Source organism: Mesitornis unicolor, unplaced genomic scaffold (genome assembly GCF_000695765.1).
Source record: "Mesitornis unicolor isolate BGI_N332 unplaced genomic scaffold, ASM69576v1 scaffold23660, whole genome shotgun sequence".
Classification (NCBI taxonomy): domain Eukaryota; kingdom Metazoa; phylum Chordata; class Aves; order Mesitornithiformes; family Mesitornithidae; genus Mesitornis; species Mesitornis unicolor.
The window spans coordinates 15,292-28,910 of NW_010160609.1; the positions used below are offsets into that span (position 1 = coordinate 15,292).

Here is a 13,619-nt window from a genome sequence, read left to right on the forward strand (position 1 = left end):
GTAGGAAGCACGCTGTGACTGTCCTGTGGCTACTCACAAGCTGCTGGTGGTGGGTGGTGATCAGGAGGCTGGATGGAGTTGACTTCATCCTGCTAGCCTGCTGTGGCAGGAGCACAGAGGAGGATGATTGGGGGCAGACCTTGGACACATCCAGGTCTTGGCTGCAGAAGGCTGCAGGCTTTCATGGAAGGGAGAGACTCTATGGGCCATGGTGGCTGTGCAGAGCGAGCAGCTCAACTCCCTGCTCCGGGGGTTGCAAGCACGTTTGGGGAGACAGTCAATGCACTTGATGGCTTAATGTGCCTTCATTCTCAGATGAGGTCTGAAGAGACAGCAGACCTGCTGGCTGAGAAGGCTCAGATTACGGAGGAGGAGGCCAAGCTCCTGGCTCAGAAAGCAGCTGAGGCTGAACAGGAGATGCAGCGAATCAAAGCCACGGCCATCCGGACGGAGGAGGAGAAGCGACTGATGGAACAGAAGGTGCTAGAGGCAGAGATGTTGGCACTGAAAATGGCGGAGGAGTCAGAGAGGAGGTCAGAGGGTACAACCTTGCAGCTGCCTCTGCTTTGCTTTCCAACCCCCTTCTGACTTAGCTGAAAGAGTGGCTCATGCCTTGAGTTAGTCCATCCAAGCATCTGCAGTGAGTGCTTGTCCTCCTGTGTGTATGCAACAGCAAATGGCCCCAAGGCTCAGCTGGTTTCTCTCTCCATCTTGCTGTTTGCCACAGCTGGGCTGTCCTCAAGTAGGAAAAGGTGCTGGTAAAGCGTTGATCTTTTCCTGGATTGGAGTTGGAGAGCCTTCTCTGAAGCCTTCTTTGAGAGAGATGCTGTGGTGAGAGCAGCAGCGAAAGAGGCCATCAGCTAACGGGGGAGAAGGTACCATGGTCCTTGGCACTCTGCCTTCTGTGCCTCTCACGCCCTGACAGCAGCAGCAGAAGCCAGCTCTGCTTTTGGGTGACTGCAGCAAACACCCGCTGCATTTTCCAAAGTGTTTGGCAACATTAATAACGCTTCTGGGTTTTTTTTCTTCTGGACGGTAGATCTACATTCCCTGATCTCTCTTTACTCCTCTATTTGCCTCTCAGTTGTTTAGTTCTCCTTACCAGTCGTGAGGTCTGTTTCAGGTTAGACTTGAGATCTCCCTAGCTCCTGGCGTCCTTGCTTCTTGTTAAGACTGGTGTTTTCATCCTCTTGATAGCAGAGCCCAGGTCCCATGGTGCGTTTGGTAGTGAGCAAGTAAAAGATCGTTCTTGTTTCCTTCCAACTGATTACTCCTTTCCATGTGGGAACTTGCTTGATGTCAGCCCTTCTGCTTGGACGAACGCTGCCCTTGTCTCTTCTTGCCTTGGTCTCTATCTTGTGAAGCCTCCGCTCAGGTTTCAGTCCAGCAGAGAAGGCTTCCCTCCTTGGGCTTTCTCCTTCTGGGAGATCCTTGAGCCTCAAGGGTAAATACTAATTCTAGAAATTGTCGGGCCCTGTGAGTAGGCAAAGCTGTGCAATCTTGGGTGCTTTTTCCTCTTTGAATGTAGTAAATAATCGTTAGTAGAGACTTGTCACAAAGCTGCCTCTCCTGCTGTAAGTCTGAGCTTAATTTTTGAAGCTGTTCTCCCTGTCCTGGTGTTTCAGCATGCTTCTCCAGCCCTTGGCCTTGCTCGTTGATGCTCACGCACAGCCTGTCAGAGCTGCCCTTCTGTGGCTTGAATTTTTGTGCTAATTAAGATGTCCCACAAGTCAGAGGTTCTGGTGTTTTCCTTGCTCAAATGATTTCTTAGTTTTAGCCTTGTTGCGAGACAGATTTCAACCTATTCCGCATCTACACTGTAATGCTGCTTCTCCATCTTTTTTCCTCTTAACTTCAATCTGATATTTGCCACTTTCTGTTTTTCTTTGTAGGGCAAAGGAGGCTGATCAGCTAAAGCAAGACCTTCAGGAGGCTCGCGAGTCTGAGCGGAGAGCAAAGCAGAAGCTTTTGGAGATCACCAGCAAGTCGTCCTACACAGTAAGAGCAATCTGTATTCAGTCCCCACTTCCCAGCCATGAACGTGCCCTCCTCTGTAGCCTGGAGGAGTCTCTTATCTCCATCCCGTGGGTGGAGGGGTATGAGCTGTCTCCCTGCATTGCTTAGCAGCTGCTCAGAAACCCTCAGCAGTGCTTGGCCCTTTCCATCCAGGCACCCTGTCCAGCAGAAGATTGCTTTGCTATTTCATTTTTTTTTCCCCACCTACCTCACGCGACAAGAGCAAGGGAGCTGCTGGTAAAGTTAGAGGCAGCAAATTTTAAACCAATTTAACAGCCATGTCAGAGCCATGCTTTGCTAGCAAGTGTGGAGTGAACCAGCTCAGCAATAGCCTTTAAAACAGGGTTAAATACTGATGACACTGAAGATGTCCCAATTCTTGTTCACTGGGATAAACATTGTTCAGAACCTGTACATTCGTTCTTTGTGCATAAACTGGACACTGGGTCCCTCTGTGTGCTGGGAAAAAACTTCCTTGAAGGGACATTATTCCATAATTGCTCATTAAGAGGATTTCACACCTTCCACTGAAGCATCTGGTCCCGGTTCCTGCCGGGGACTGAAACGCCAGACTAAATGACCATTCCTCTGATCGTCTGGCAGTTCCTTTCCTCAACTTCTCTAATTGTGCTGCAGGGCCTGCAAAACCCATCAAGTGCTCCCCTCCCTGCAGCTCACACCTGCTCCGGCCGCCGCTTTGGCTGCCTCACTGTCCTGAGGGGTGAAGCAGGGAGAGCTCTACAGCCTCAGGAACAGACTCCACAGACGTACGTGGGAGTTATCCACTTGCCTAGTATGGAAGTTTTAATTTGTACCTGCAGGCTCCTTTCCCCCCTCTGGAAACTTTTGAGGAGCAGATTGAAGAGAGCTTGAGATGAAGCAACTTTTCATCCCGATTTTCCAAAGCTTCCTACAAAAAAACTTTTAAAAATGGCAATGATGGAAAATCATCAGGTGCTCTTGGCCATAGGATGCTCAGCCAAGTGCTAGCTACCTCATTGCCTGATAAAACTGAGCTTGGGAATGCTCTTATTTTACAATCAGTATTTCTCTGTGATCTACCAGTTCTTTAATTCTGGGTGGAGTGTCCTCATTGAAACTCTGCTGCACAGCTACATCAGTGTTGATGTTTGGGCAGCACTCACATGTCCACCTCCCCTCGTGTTGCTGTGTCCATCCTTAGCCCAACGGGCTAGCGAGCCCTTCTGCGCAAATCCCCAGCCGTGTGGCTGCGTTCCTGCCTGCGGAGGTAGAGCCTCATTAGCAGGAGCGTTGTAGGGTTGCATGGAGCTCAGCTCCACCCCTCCAGCTGCATCTGCCTGGAGGCAATCCACGCAGAACTGCAGACACATGGTGCTGCCTCCTCTCCCTTCCCTAAACAGCCTTGGCCTTCCTGACAAGGCTTCCTGGTGCCAGAGGGAAGGGGACATGCTTTTTTCTTGCCCAGTCAGGTGGCAGGGTCCCCTCTGCAGCTGCTGCTCCTCCTGCCCCTCCTGTAGCCCTAACAGGAGCACTGCATCGCACAGACTCGATGGCTGTTGCTTTCCAAGGTCAGGAGGATGCAAGTGTGACCATTGTGCCCGTATCCAGGTGACAACACCTTGATGGGCTCTTCCAACCCCTGTTTACGCCTGCCTCACTTCTTCCTTCCCCGGTGGCCTCTCTCATCGTTCTGCTGCGTGCGTGTTTGAGGGCAGACGATTGAGATGTGCTGAGATCCTGTTCCTGCACACCACTTCAAAGAGCTGGATCCAGGCGAGCCTGCCTTTGTCTGCCAGCACACGAATGGACCCAGCAGGCAGGCGCAGCCCAGGGGAGGCAGCAAGCCCAGGGAGGCCTCAGGGATGAAGCAGTTTTGAAAGCTGCTGGTGGGAGGCTTGTGTCCCTCAGGTGAATGGCAGCTCTGCCAAAAGACGCAGAAGTCCAGCTGTTCCCCTCATTAATGAGGATGTAACGCTGAGCTTGTTCTTTCCTGTGGTCCCAGTACTTGTGCTGTGTTGTCCCCTGGTACTGAGAGCTAGACAGGGCTTCCCTCTTGGGGAACAAGAGCAGGAGAGGAAGCGAGGAGTGGATGGATGTGTCACAGAAAAGGCAAGAAACCATTAAGAAATGGTTACTTTTTTCTGTAACTTTCCAGTCTCTCATCCTGGCTCTTTAAAGTTGTTTTATTTTGGTGTCTTTTTAGTCCTTGAAGCCCAAGCTGCTTTTGTGATGGGACTGGTAGGTGATGCATGAGAAAGAAGACGTGAATCTGAGTCTCAGGCCGTCAGGGCTGGGAGAACAATTCATTCTTTACTGACTTGGCAACAGCTCTTTGCCTCCTTCATTGCCCTTCAGGGTACCACTCGTGGCAAGACTAAAGGCAGTCATCTCTTCTCTGATCCTCTTGAAGTCGTAGGCGGGTGTCTCGGGCTTGCCCAAATTCTTGAGCAGCAAAGTAAAGACAGCAACAGGAGGAGCTCTCCCTGTGGGGGAAGCCTCCTGACATGACTTGCTCTGCGTTTCCTCCGTATCGCCTGTCTCGCTTGTTCGATGCTCCAGAGGGATGACCGCTGTCAGCGTGGTGCTTGCTTCTGTTAACGGCAGGAAATTGCTTTAATGCCGTACCAGGGTTATGCAGTTTGTTCCAGGTGAGGAAACACATAAGGGGAAATGTCTGTGTCTCCTTTATCATCCCGTGTCCCAGTGGCACCCTGTGTCCCCTGGATTAAAAATGTCTGCACCTTGTGCAGGACTCACCCGGGATTATTGCAAATGGCAGGGAAATGCTTTGCTCCGAATACTGTGCCTGTGCCTTTGAAAGCCCTCTTGCTTTCAGAAAGGGCTTTATTTGCTCTTTGCATGCTCTTTGCTCTTTCCTTGCTCTTCCTCACTGCTGCTGCTCTCTGACTTCACCGTTTTTTTTGCGGCTTCATGAAAGAGCCGTGCTGAGGAAAGGCAAAGAAGTGGTAACCCTGACAAATCAGTGTCTGGACTTAATGGTTGCAGCAACTGAAATTCCTGCTCAACTATTACTGCTGTTGGCTGGGGTTTTTTTAAAAACAAAACCCAACAAGCCTGTGCTGAAAAAAGTGTTGAAGGTTGTTTGAAGGCCAGCAGGCTGGTTCTGATGATCCTGGCTCCCCTGCACAGCAGAGATGCTAGCACCTCAGGTGGGAAGGGCTTTGCAAACACCTGTATACCTTACAGGGAAGGACTTGAATCTCAATGGGATGCAAGTATGTATATCAGTTAAGTGCTTTGGCAGACCTCTCCCCTTTCCTTCCAGACTGGAATGTAGGGGCTCGGCTGTCCCTTTCGGTGCCTGCTCCAGAATTAATATGACTGTGTTCTGCACTAGCAGCGATCGCAAAGGGGAGGAAGAAATTGTGTTTCCTTGTCGTGTGCACCTAACTTCCCTGTAACGCTCCAGCCAGACCAAGCGGCGCAGTTTTGGGACTTGTCTTGTTTATGCCTGTACTCAGGGTTTTTGTTCCAGCTTTGCCTCTGCAGCGTAAATGAAATGTCGTCCCTCTCAGGTCTGTCCAGCCAAAGAGCGAGCGGGGAACGAGCCCCGGCTGTTTGTGAATTCCGGGCTGGCAGTGAGGGAAGAGGCAGGTTATTGTGCAGAGTAAATCTGTCACCACCCCGGTGCTGGCGGCTCTTGTTGAAGCAGAGCTAGCTGCAAACAATCCCTGGAGTATCCCAAATAGAAGAAATGAGGGAAAGAAAGCAAGCACGAGCCAGCTGAAGCTCAAGATTTCATTTGTTGGGGCAGGTACCCTAGAACCCACCAGCTTTTGATGTGTGCTGCCAGAGCAGTCTGTCTGTGCAGCATGTCTCCAGCCATCCAAGAGAACTGGAGTTGTTTAACCTGGAGAAGAGAAGGCTGAGGGGAGACCTCATCACCACCTACAACTGCCTCAAGGGAGCTTGTAGAGAGGTGGGGGCTGGTCTCTTCTCCCAGGTGATGGGGGATAGAACAAGAGGAAACGGCACCAAGCTGTGCCAAGGGAGGTTCAGGTCAGAGATAAGGAGGAAGTTCTTTACCGAGAGGGTCGTCAGAAGCTGGCACAGGCTGCCCAGGGAGGTGGTGGAGTCACCATCCCTGGATGTGTTTAAAGAGCGGGTAGATGAGGTACGTAGGGATATGGTTTAGTGGGTAGACAGGAACGGTTGGACGTGATGATCTCAGAGGGCTTTTCCAGCCGAGCGATTCTGTGATTCTGTGTGTGATTCCCCCAGTCCAGGCTGGTTTGGGCACATTGTTTTCATTACAGGAATCCCTTACAGCAAGAAGGAGCATCTAGCAGAGAGGTGGGTGACTTTTTGGATGCCAGGGTGGATTTTTCATATCCGAAGTGAGGGCTGAGCACACTGGCAGCAGTTCTGACTCAGATCCACGCGCGCAGTCCACCAGCTGAAGCTGCTGTGCCATCCTTGACGTGTGTCACTGCTTGCGACCTCATCTAACGTCTTGCCAGAGCAGAGAGATGATTTGAGTCAGGATGCTTTCCCTGTCCTAGGAATGAGCCCATTTATTAGGGGTGTGACAGAATTTTAGGCTGAAAGAAGGGTCGTGTTTTAGGGGAAGATAAAAACTGAAGGCCAGGCAGTGTGTGTCGGTGGGGGATATCACGGCATTTTGCAGGGGGAAGAAAGTCCCAAATTCTTGTTCAGGTGTGATATGAGTGATTCCCTACGTTAACTCTGCATTTCCAACTGAATCTGGCAGTGGTTCCTCAAGGCTTGGAACTGTAAATTGCTGCAAAGAGAAAAACGTATTGGTGCACCTCCATGGACCTCACTGAAACTGCATCCCGAGTTAACCCTTGGGCTTCTGTTGTTCTTGGCTCACGCTGCGGGAGTGCCGGACTCCGCTGTCATACAGCATCTCAGGTTGCTCCTGTTCACAGCCTGCACTTTTTGCATTTGATTTAATGTTAAATACCTGCTAGATGTCTCCCAAGAGGCAGCTTCTGTCCAGCGTTGTTTGAAGTGGCATAGCAGTGATAAAACCTAGATTTTACAAAGTTTTATCAATAGGTTTTGAAAACAGAGGCTGTTTTGTCTCTTATTTACTACCACAAAGAGTGAGGTCCCGGAGGAGCCATAGCTCTGAACGGAAGAGCAGATTGGGAATGGAGAAAGGGGGTCTTCAGGCTGATCTTGTGCCTGTGACGCTGAGCTTGTTTGCTGCTCTGCTTCTGCCGTGCTTTGGAGTGCTTGCTGTCTTCTGTGTTTCCAAGATCACCAGCTGAAAAAGAGCCTTGTAATCTGCTTTGTGGAAAGTTTGAAGCTGGTTCAGAAAAATCGGGTTGTGAGTAGCGTTGCATCAGGAATAGAGGTGCCCCTTCCCTTTCCCCATGCAAGTGATGAGATCCTTCCAGTTCAGCACCACTGTGAAATGCAATGCACCTGACTCTACAAAGAGCATGCTGCTATCTGTAAAAGTAGCAGACCAGGACCTTATCACAGCATTAGTAAGCAGCACCTTGCACTGCATGTTTAGGCATTGCTCTGATTTTTACCTCTGTGCTGCAGAACATTTGCTGTAGGAACACTTGTGTGGCCAAAAGTGATTAATTTGTGCTCGTTCTCTTTAGCAGTCGATGAACTCGAGTACGACAGCATTGCCTACCGACCTGCCAAGCTTCAACCTCATCAGTGACAGCCTGTCCTTTGACTTCAAGGATACGGACATGAAGAGGCTTTCAATGGAAATCGAGAAAGAGAAGTACGTGTGTCCAGGGCCAGTGCTGGGGTTTGTGCCTCGCTTACGGTGGGAGGAACTGGCGCCAGGGCTGAAAGTGACACTTGTGTGTTCCAGGCGAGCACCGGTGTGAGGTGAAAAGGGGGAGGAGTCTTTTGGATTTACATTTACTGAAGCATGTTGTATCTACTCATTTCTCTGGGTGAGGACCTGGTGTCACAGGTGCATCTCTACTGCCTGCTTAAATGCAAATTTAACCACACTGAGCCCTGTGTCAGGCAGTTCCTCTCTTTATCTGGTTAATCCAGCTCTTGTTGGGGCTTGAATTGTTCATGTCGGTAGAAAGGGTTGCGCAGCGCCAGCTTGCAAGGGCTCAGGGCCCCAGCACGCAGGCTGCTGTTATTTGCAGTGTGGCCAGAGAATGTAGAGCTGGCTGGAGGTGCTAAGGTCTTGCGTTAGGGCTTTAACCCTTTTTTCTTGGAATCTGTGTCATTTTTATATATAAAAAGTGTGCGCAAGCAAGTTCGGATGTGATTATGAGCTTTGATCTTGTGTTTTCCTGAGGGTGTAAGTGTAGCCTTCAAAATTACAAATTTAGCAGAAATCAAAGCAGATCAGATTTTAATCTCTGTAGTAATAATGTACTTTGTTCATTGATTGGGTAGTAGATCAAAGCTAGAAGGGCTCTGCCGTAGCACTCCGGCCAAAACTTCCAGGGGCTGGAATAAAACACCCCTGGATCCCAGAGGGTGGTTTATTTTGCCTCTACTGAGTCCCCTCTCCTGTGTATGAAAAGCCAGACCACAGTGCTGGAGACAGAGGATAAAAACTTTTCCTAAAGCACAAAGGAAAAAAGATCGAAGCCGAAAATAACAGGATAATTCCTGGTTCTGTACCCAGGTTGCTAACTAGGTCATCCTACTCTCCTAAGCAGGAAAAGCTTGGCTCTGCCAAATGCTGAAAGCAATAGAGTGCTTTTGCTGCCTTCTCCGGGACTGTTCTCCTTTCTCGGGTGCTGAGATAAACCTTGCTACAAATTTTCCCACTCTGAAAGGGTTCTTGTTAGCCTGCTGGTGCTCTGACCTGGGTCTCGGTGTTTAATCACAAGTACAAGGCTGCCATGGTGTGATTTTTCTTCGTCGTGGAAGGCAGTTATGGCCACATCCTGAGAATGGCTGGGCTTGGGGTTTTCTTTTTCTGGGAGACCTTTCTCTGTTCCAGGGGTAGTGTGTGTCTAAAAGATACCTGATATTTTGGGGGCAGTGCTTGCTCCCACGTGGTTTACAAGCTCTAAATCCCTCTCAAACATGAGAAGTCAGTGCATCAGGGTCCTTCCTTCCTGACAGGATTTGTGCCTTTGAGTTTCTGAGCTGGGTGAGAGAGGGTGCAGTGGATTAGAGCAGCACTGCTTAAACTGCTGTTTTATAGGCTGAAACAGTGTAATCCTAACCTATGTCAGGGTGCAGCTTCACTCAGAAATGGGGAGACTTGAGATACAGTCAAGAAGCTCTGGTTTGGCTTTATTTTTTTTATAGTAACATAACTTACAGCTTTGTTCTGGGGTCAGCTGGCTGGGTCCTCTTTTTAATCACAAACAGATCATTGCTCAGAGTCATTTACTGTGTGCTGTAAACTGATGTCAGTTCCACACACTAGAAATGATGAAGATAAGCTAGTTCTGTTATAATTCTGTTTTATATATATATAAACACTAAAAAACCCATACGGTGCCACAGTATCAAGTCACCACGTGCAGCTGACCAGTACTAACCCAGGGCTTCTGTGTGTGCTAGGGTAGAATACATGGAGAAGAGCAAGCACCTGCAGGAGCAGCTGAACGAGCTGAAGACAGAAATTGAGGCACTGAAGCTGAAGGAGAGAGAGACGGCTCTGGATATATTGCACAACGAGAATGCCAGCCGAGGCAACAGCAAGCACAACACTATTAAAAAGGTATCGGAGGGCTCCAGTTTGTATCTCGCCTGACGAAATCCTTTAGAAACAACCACAGAATAACCCTTCCGTTTGGTTCAGCTTTTGCACAAGTTGTTATAATAAAATTGTTTGATCTAGGCTTTCTTCCCCGCCTGCGTAGCTTTGAACCAGGGTGCAGAGAACTTCAGCTTCTGGTGGCTTCTGGTTCATATTTGCCTCAACCAAGCCTGGTCTCTTCAGTGCTGTGTGAAGGGATGCAAAGGTCTTCAGGTTTGAGGGTCTTGCTGGACCTCAACAAAACCCGTATGGAGATGCTGTCAGAAGGTATCCACTTACCTTAGTGACCCCAGGGACAGGAAAAACCCTGCCTGCTTACTGCAACTGCTCCCTACAGGCATTGCAAGGAATCAGCCTTGAGCTTGGCTGGTGAACAGTAAGGGCAAAAATACTCCTGACCTCTGGGCTCTCAGCAGAAAAAGCCAAAAGCTGCGTCCTCTCTTTTAATCTGTTCTCGAGTAACCTGTAGTGCAGCTTCAAATACTAACAGCAAAATCTTTTGCTAGCAGGGTATGTATGAGGTGTCTGCTCTCTGTGCTGTGCACCCTGGAACCACCTGCCTCTAGAAATGCAGTTGAGATTAAGAATTTAGGATGGCTGGGGCTGCTGGCCTGGGTTAACACCTGAAAGGTCACAACAAACCTCATTCTTTATTTTTACATCCCGTCCTTTTCCTTTTGCTTAGTAGCTCTGCTCTTCTCCCAGCTGGGCTGGGAGTAATGAGAGTCTGGGGGCACATCTGTAATTGGCACGGTGGTGCGTAGTGGTGAGCTCCAACCACCTGCGAAGGCTTTAACCTGGGCTTTCTGTCCTTGAGAAAGATTTGGAAATATGCATAGCATGGGATGCAGGTTGTGGTAACAACTTGAGGGTTTTAAAAACAAATCTTCATCTCTTTACTACTCCCGGCTGGGAGTTATGTCTGGAAGGATTTGAAAATACCAGTTTATACCGACTTCCATGGCTGGGAGTTTATAATCACGGAATTAGGGCAGGAAAATTAATCTAGTGGGTCTGACTTCCTGGTTTCCGTGTGCTAGCCCCAAGCGAGCCGGGTTCCTGTCCCTCCGGAGCAGAGAATATAAAAATCTTCACAGACCCTTTTGTCATTGTAGGATGTAAAGACATTTCTGCTCCCAGTAGGTTTTGTTAGGTTTCGTCTCCGTGCTCAGAGTCCTCAGTTTAAATGGGAGATGCTAAATTTTCACTTCTGACAGTAGCTTTTGAGGCGAGTTCATAGAGAGCTGATGGTCCCATTTGTCTCACTTAAAGAAGGTGGCTGGGCAATCATTTTGATGTCTGTCAGGGCTCATCGCTGTAATTGGGACTGTGCGGTCAGTCTGCGTTCCTTTGAAGCCAGAGTCTTGTCCTGTCCCCTCCCTTCAGGAGGGGATCGAAGCTGCCTGGCTCCTGCATCTCAGCCAAAGGAGCAAAGGTTTTGAAATAATAGTCTGGTAGTGGAGCACATCAGAATAAAATTACAGACTGCTTTTGTTCGTCCCACCAGGAGGTCAGGAGGGCTTTTGTCTTCGCAGTTGTGACGGAAAGGAAAATGCAAGGCGCTGGAAATGGGATAGCGGTTTAGCAACGCCTAAATAATGCCAACCCTCTGCCCCACCTGGAAGCTGCTGATCACTTCAGTGCTCCGGGCAAGCTGTACAGATTGCACAAATGACCTGACATTACTCGTATCACAGAGGATTATTTTTGTTGTTGTTCATTTTATTTTGCTGGTTTAGCCTCAAGCCCAGGGCAGAAGACCTATCTGCATTTGAGACTTCCAAGTAGGTTATTCCAAGGTACTCTGCGTGGGGCGATGGGATCACCAGCTCTCATACTAACCCATGCATGAGCTTGCCTGTGCTGCGCATCGCTCTAGCCGGCTTCCGTCGCTGCCAGCCCTACCACGCTCCTTACTGCACCGCAGCGGGGTGCAGTGCTGGGGAAGGCAGACTCGCCACGGCGCACGGCCCTGCCCTTCCCCGTGCTGAACCCATGCAGCATGTTGCAGGCAGCTGCCCTGCCCGGCTCCCACTGCTTTGGTGGCGTTCACAGCCTCTCTGCATTCGTTCTGTGCACCTCATCCTCCACGCTGGGAAGCGTCTTTCTTGGCAGAAGTTGAGTTGGCAACATCAGTGGGGGAGTGCAAGCGTAGAGGCTTAAATAATTAAACACGCCTGTTTTTGCTCTGCTGCTGGTGGCTGGGAGTCTATTGGAGGTGCAGGGTGGCCTTTGAAGATTTCTTTAATGAAGTAAACCAGGTCCTTCCCCCTTGTTTGCTGCAGAAAGAAATTCAGGATTTAAAAAAAAAACCCAACAAAACAAACCAACAAGCTACCAAACAAACCTCATCAGCTCTCTGCTGCCAAAACTGTCTAACAGGCTAAAAATGCACCCCTCCGTCTTGGAGCGGAGCAGCACGTGGATGCGTTATCAGCGTCTGCCTGTTTGAGAGGCCTCGCAGGAAGGGAAGGCAGACGGCTGAGGACAGCCGGTGTTGCAGGTAGCTCTTGGGCAAGGCTGCAGCCAGGGGTGGTTCAGGGAGACTGCGCCCGAGGTAGCGCTGTTGGTCACCGCTGTGCCTGGGGACGCTGGCTGTCAGAGCCTCTCTCCCTCCTGCCTCCTTCGGCATCGCCGGTGACTCCTCTGTTAGCGCCACGTCTCGTCTTACCAGAGCCTGCTTTCCTCTAAGGATTTGCTCTCAATCCACAGGCTGTGTGTGGGCAGAGCCTCGACTTCCTCCTTCGGGAGGATGAGTTTGGGGAAGTTTTTCTGCTCTTTCCTCGGCCGTGGTTCTTGCACACCCACGGGGTTTAGCGAGTTTCGAGTGGTAGTGCGAAGGGAGGAGGTGGCACGGATGCTGTGGTAGCAGCGCTTACGAAGGTGGGTGACAAACCTGGTGGTAAACGCCTTTGGAAAAGGCTCTGGTTAAAAGTTACCCTGAAGGCTGGCACAGCCCTGCCTGCATGGCAGGCACGTACAGCTGACCGCGGAGCAATTTCTCAGCACCTCTGGAGCTCCACAGCGGAGGCAGGAGGATGCTTTAGATGCAGACTTCTCCCTGGCCAGTACCCAGAAGTGATTAGCGCAGGTCTGTGCTGTTCTTGAATGGAAGGGCCCTTTCAGGGCTGCAGGCAGCATTGCAAATCGCTCCAGTTTGGGGTTTTGTGGTGGCTGGCTGCTGCCAGCTGCTCCTGGGGAGGGCTGCAGGTGTTCCCAAGATGGGCTGATCTCCTTGCTAAGTATTTCCTTGGGAAAGAGGCTAAAATGAGGGATGACCCTGCAGGTCTGGGCTGCCTTGGGCGAGGCATTGGATGTCTCTAGGGCAGGCTGGCCATGGTTGAAACCCGCCGTCCCAAGGAACTCTCTGGCAGGTGAAACTGGGGCAAAATCCACTTGTGGTCACAGCATTAGGGTGAGGAGGTGAAATGAAACCCTGGCAGTTTGTGAAAAGACTAATCCAGCAGCTGGGAGAGATCCGGTGCCTGGGAGGAGCCCCCATAATTAAAGCAGATGCACAGCAAGTGCTGTGGTGTGACCTCTGGGTTTTGTTGCCTGCCTTTGAAGACGCCTGCTAAGTTTTCCATGTTTAATTACGTGGTTAACATGTTAATCCTTCTTTATGAGCTCTGTGGGCACAGCACAAGCTCCTCATCTGGAAACCGATTTCCCTTCTCCGTTGCACTCTCTGCCGTGGGCTGGCACTGCTGACTCCAGCTGGCTCAGCTTCGGCAGGGTTTGCCGCTAGGGCTGCAGGAGAAGATGAAAAAACCCACTTCCTCGCATCCTCCAGTGTAGGAAGGCTCCCAGGACAGGCTGCTGCTCGAAATGACAAGCGGATCTTTTATTCCCGTTGCTTTCTTCTTGCACAGTCATGCTTATTTACTGTGATTTAAGCCCTTTGAAGTAGCCAGGCAAG

The 13,619-nt window shown here is 50.2% G+C and overlaps 1 protein-coding gene across 1 annotated transcript in view; it reads left to right on the forward strand.

The window, feature by feature from the left end:
* Window positions 1-9,781, forward strand: part of LOC104545351 (merlin) — a gene marked incomplete at its 5' end in the record, with an annotated part of 23,007 nt that extends 13,226 nt beyond the window's left edge. The window contains 4 exons of the mRNA XM_010190470.1: window positions 316-533; window positions 1,893-1,998; window positions 7,602-7,732; window positions 9,502-9,781. Coding sequence (XP_010188772.1) covers window positions 316-533; window positions 1,893-1,998; window positions 7,602-7,732; window positions 9,502-9,694 — 648 coding nt within the window. The remainder of the gene's footprint in view (window positions 1-315; window positions 534-1,892; window positions 1,999-7,601; window positions 7,733-9,501) is intronic.
* Window positions 9,782-13,619: the final 3,838 nt, after the last annotated feature.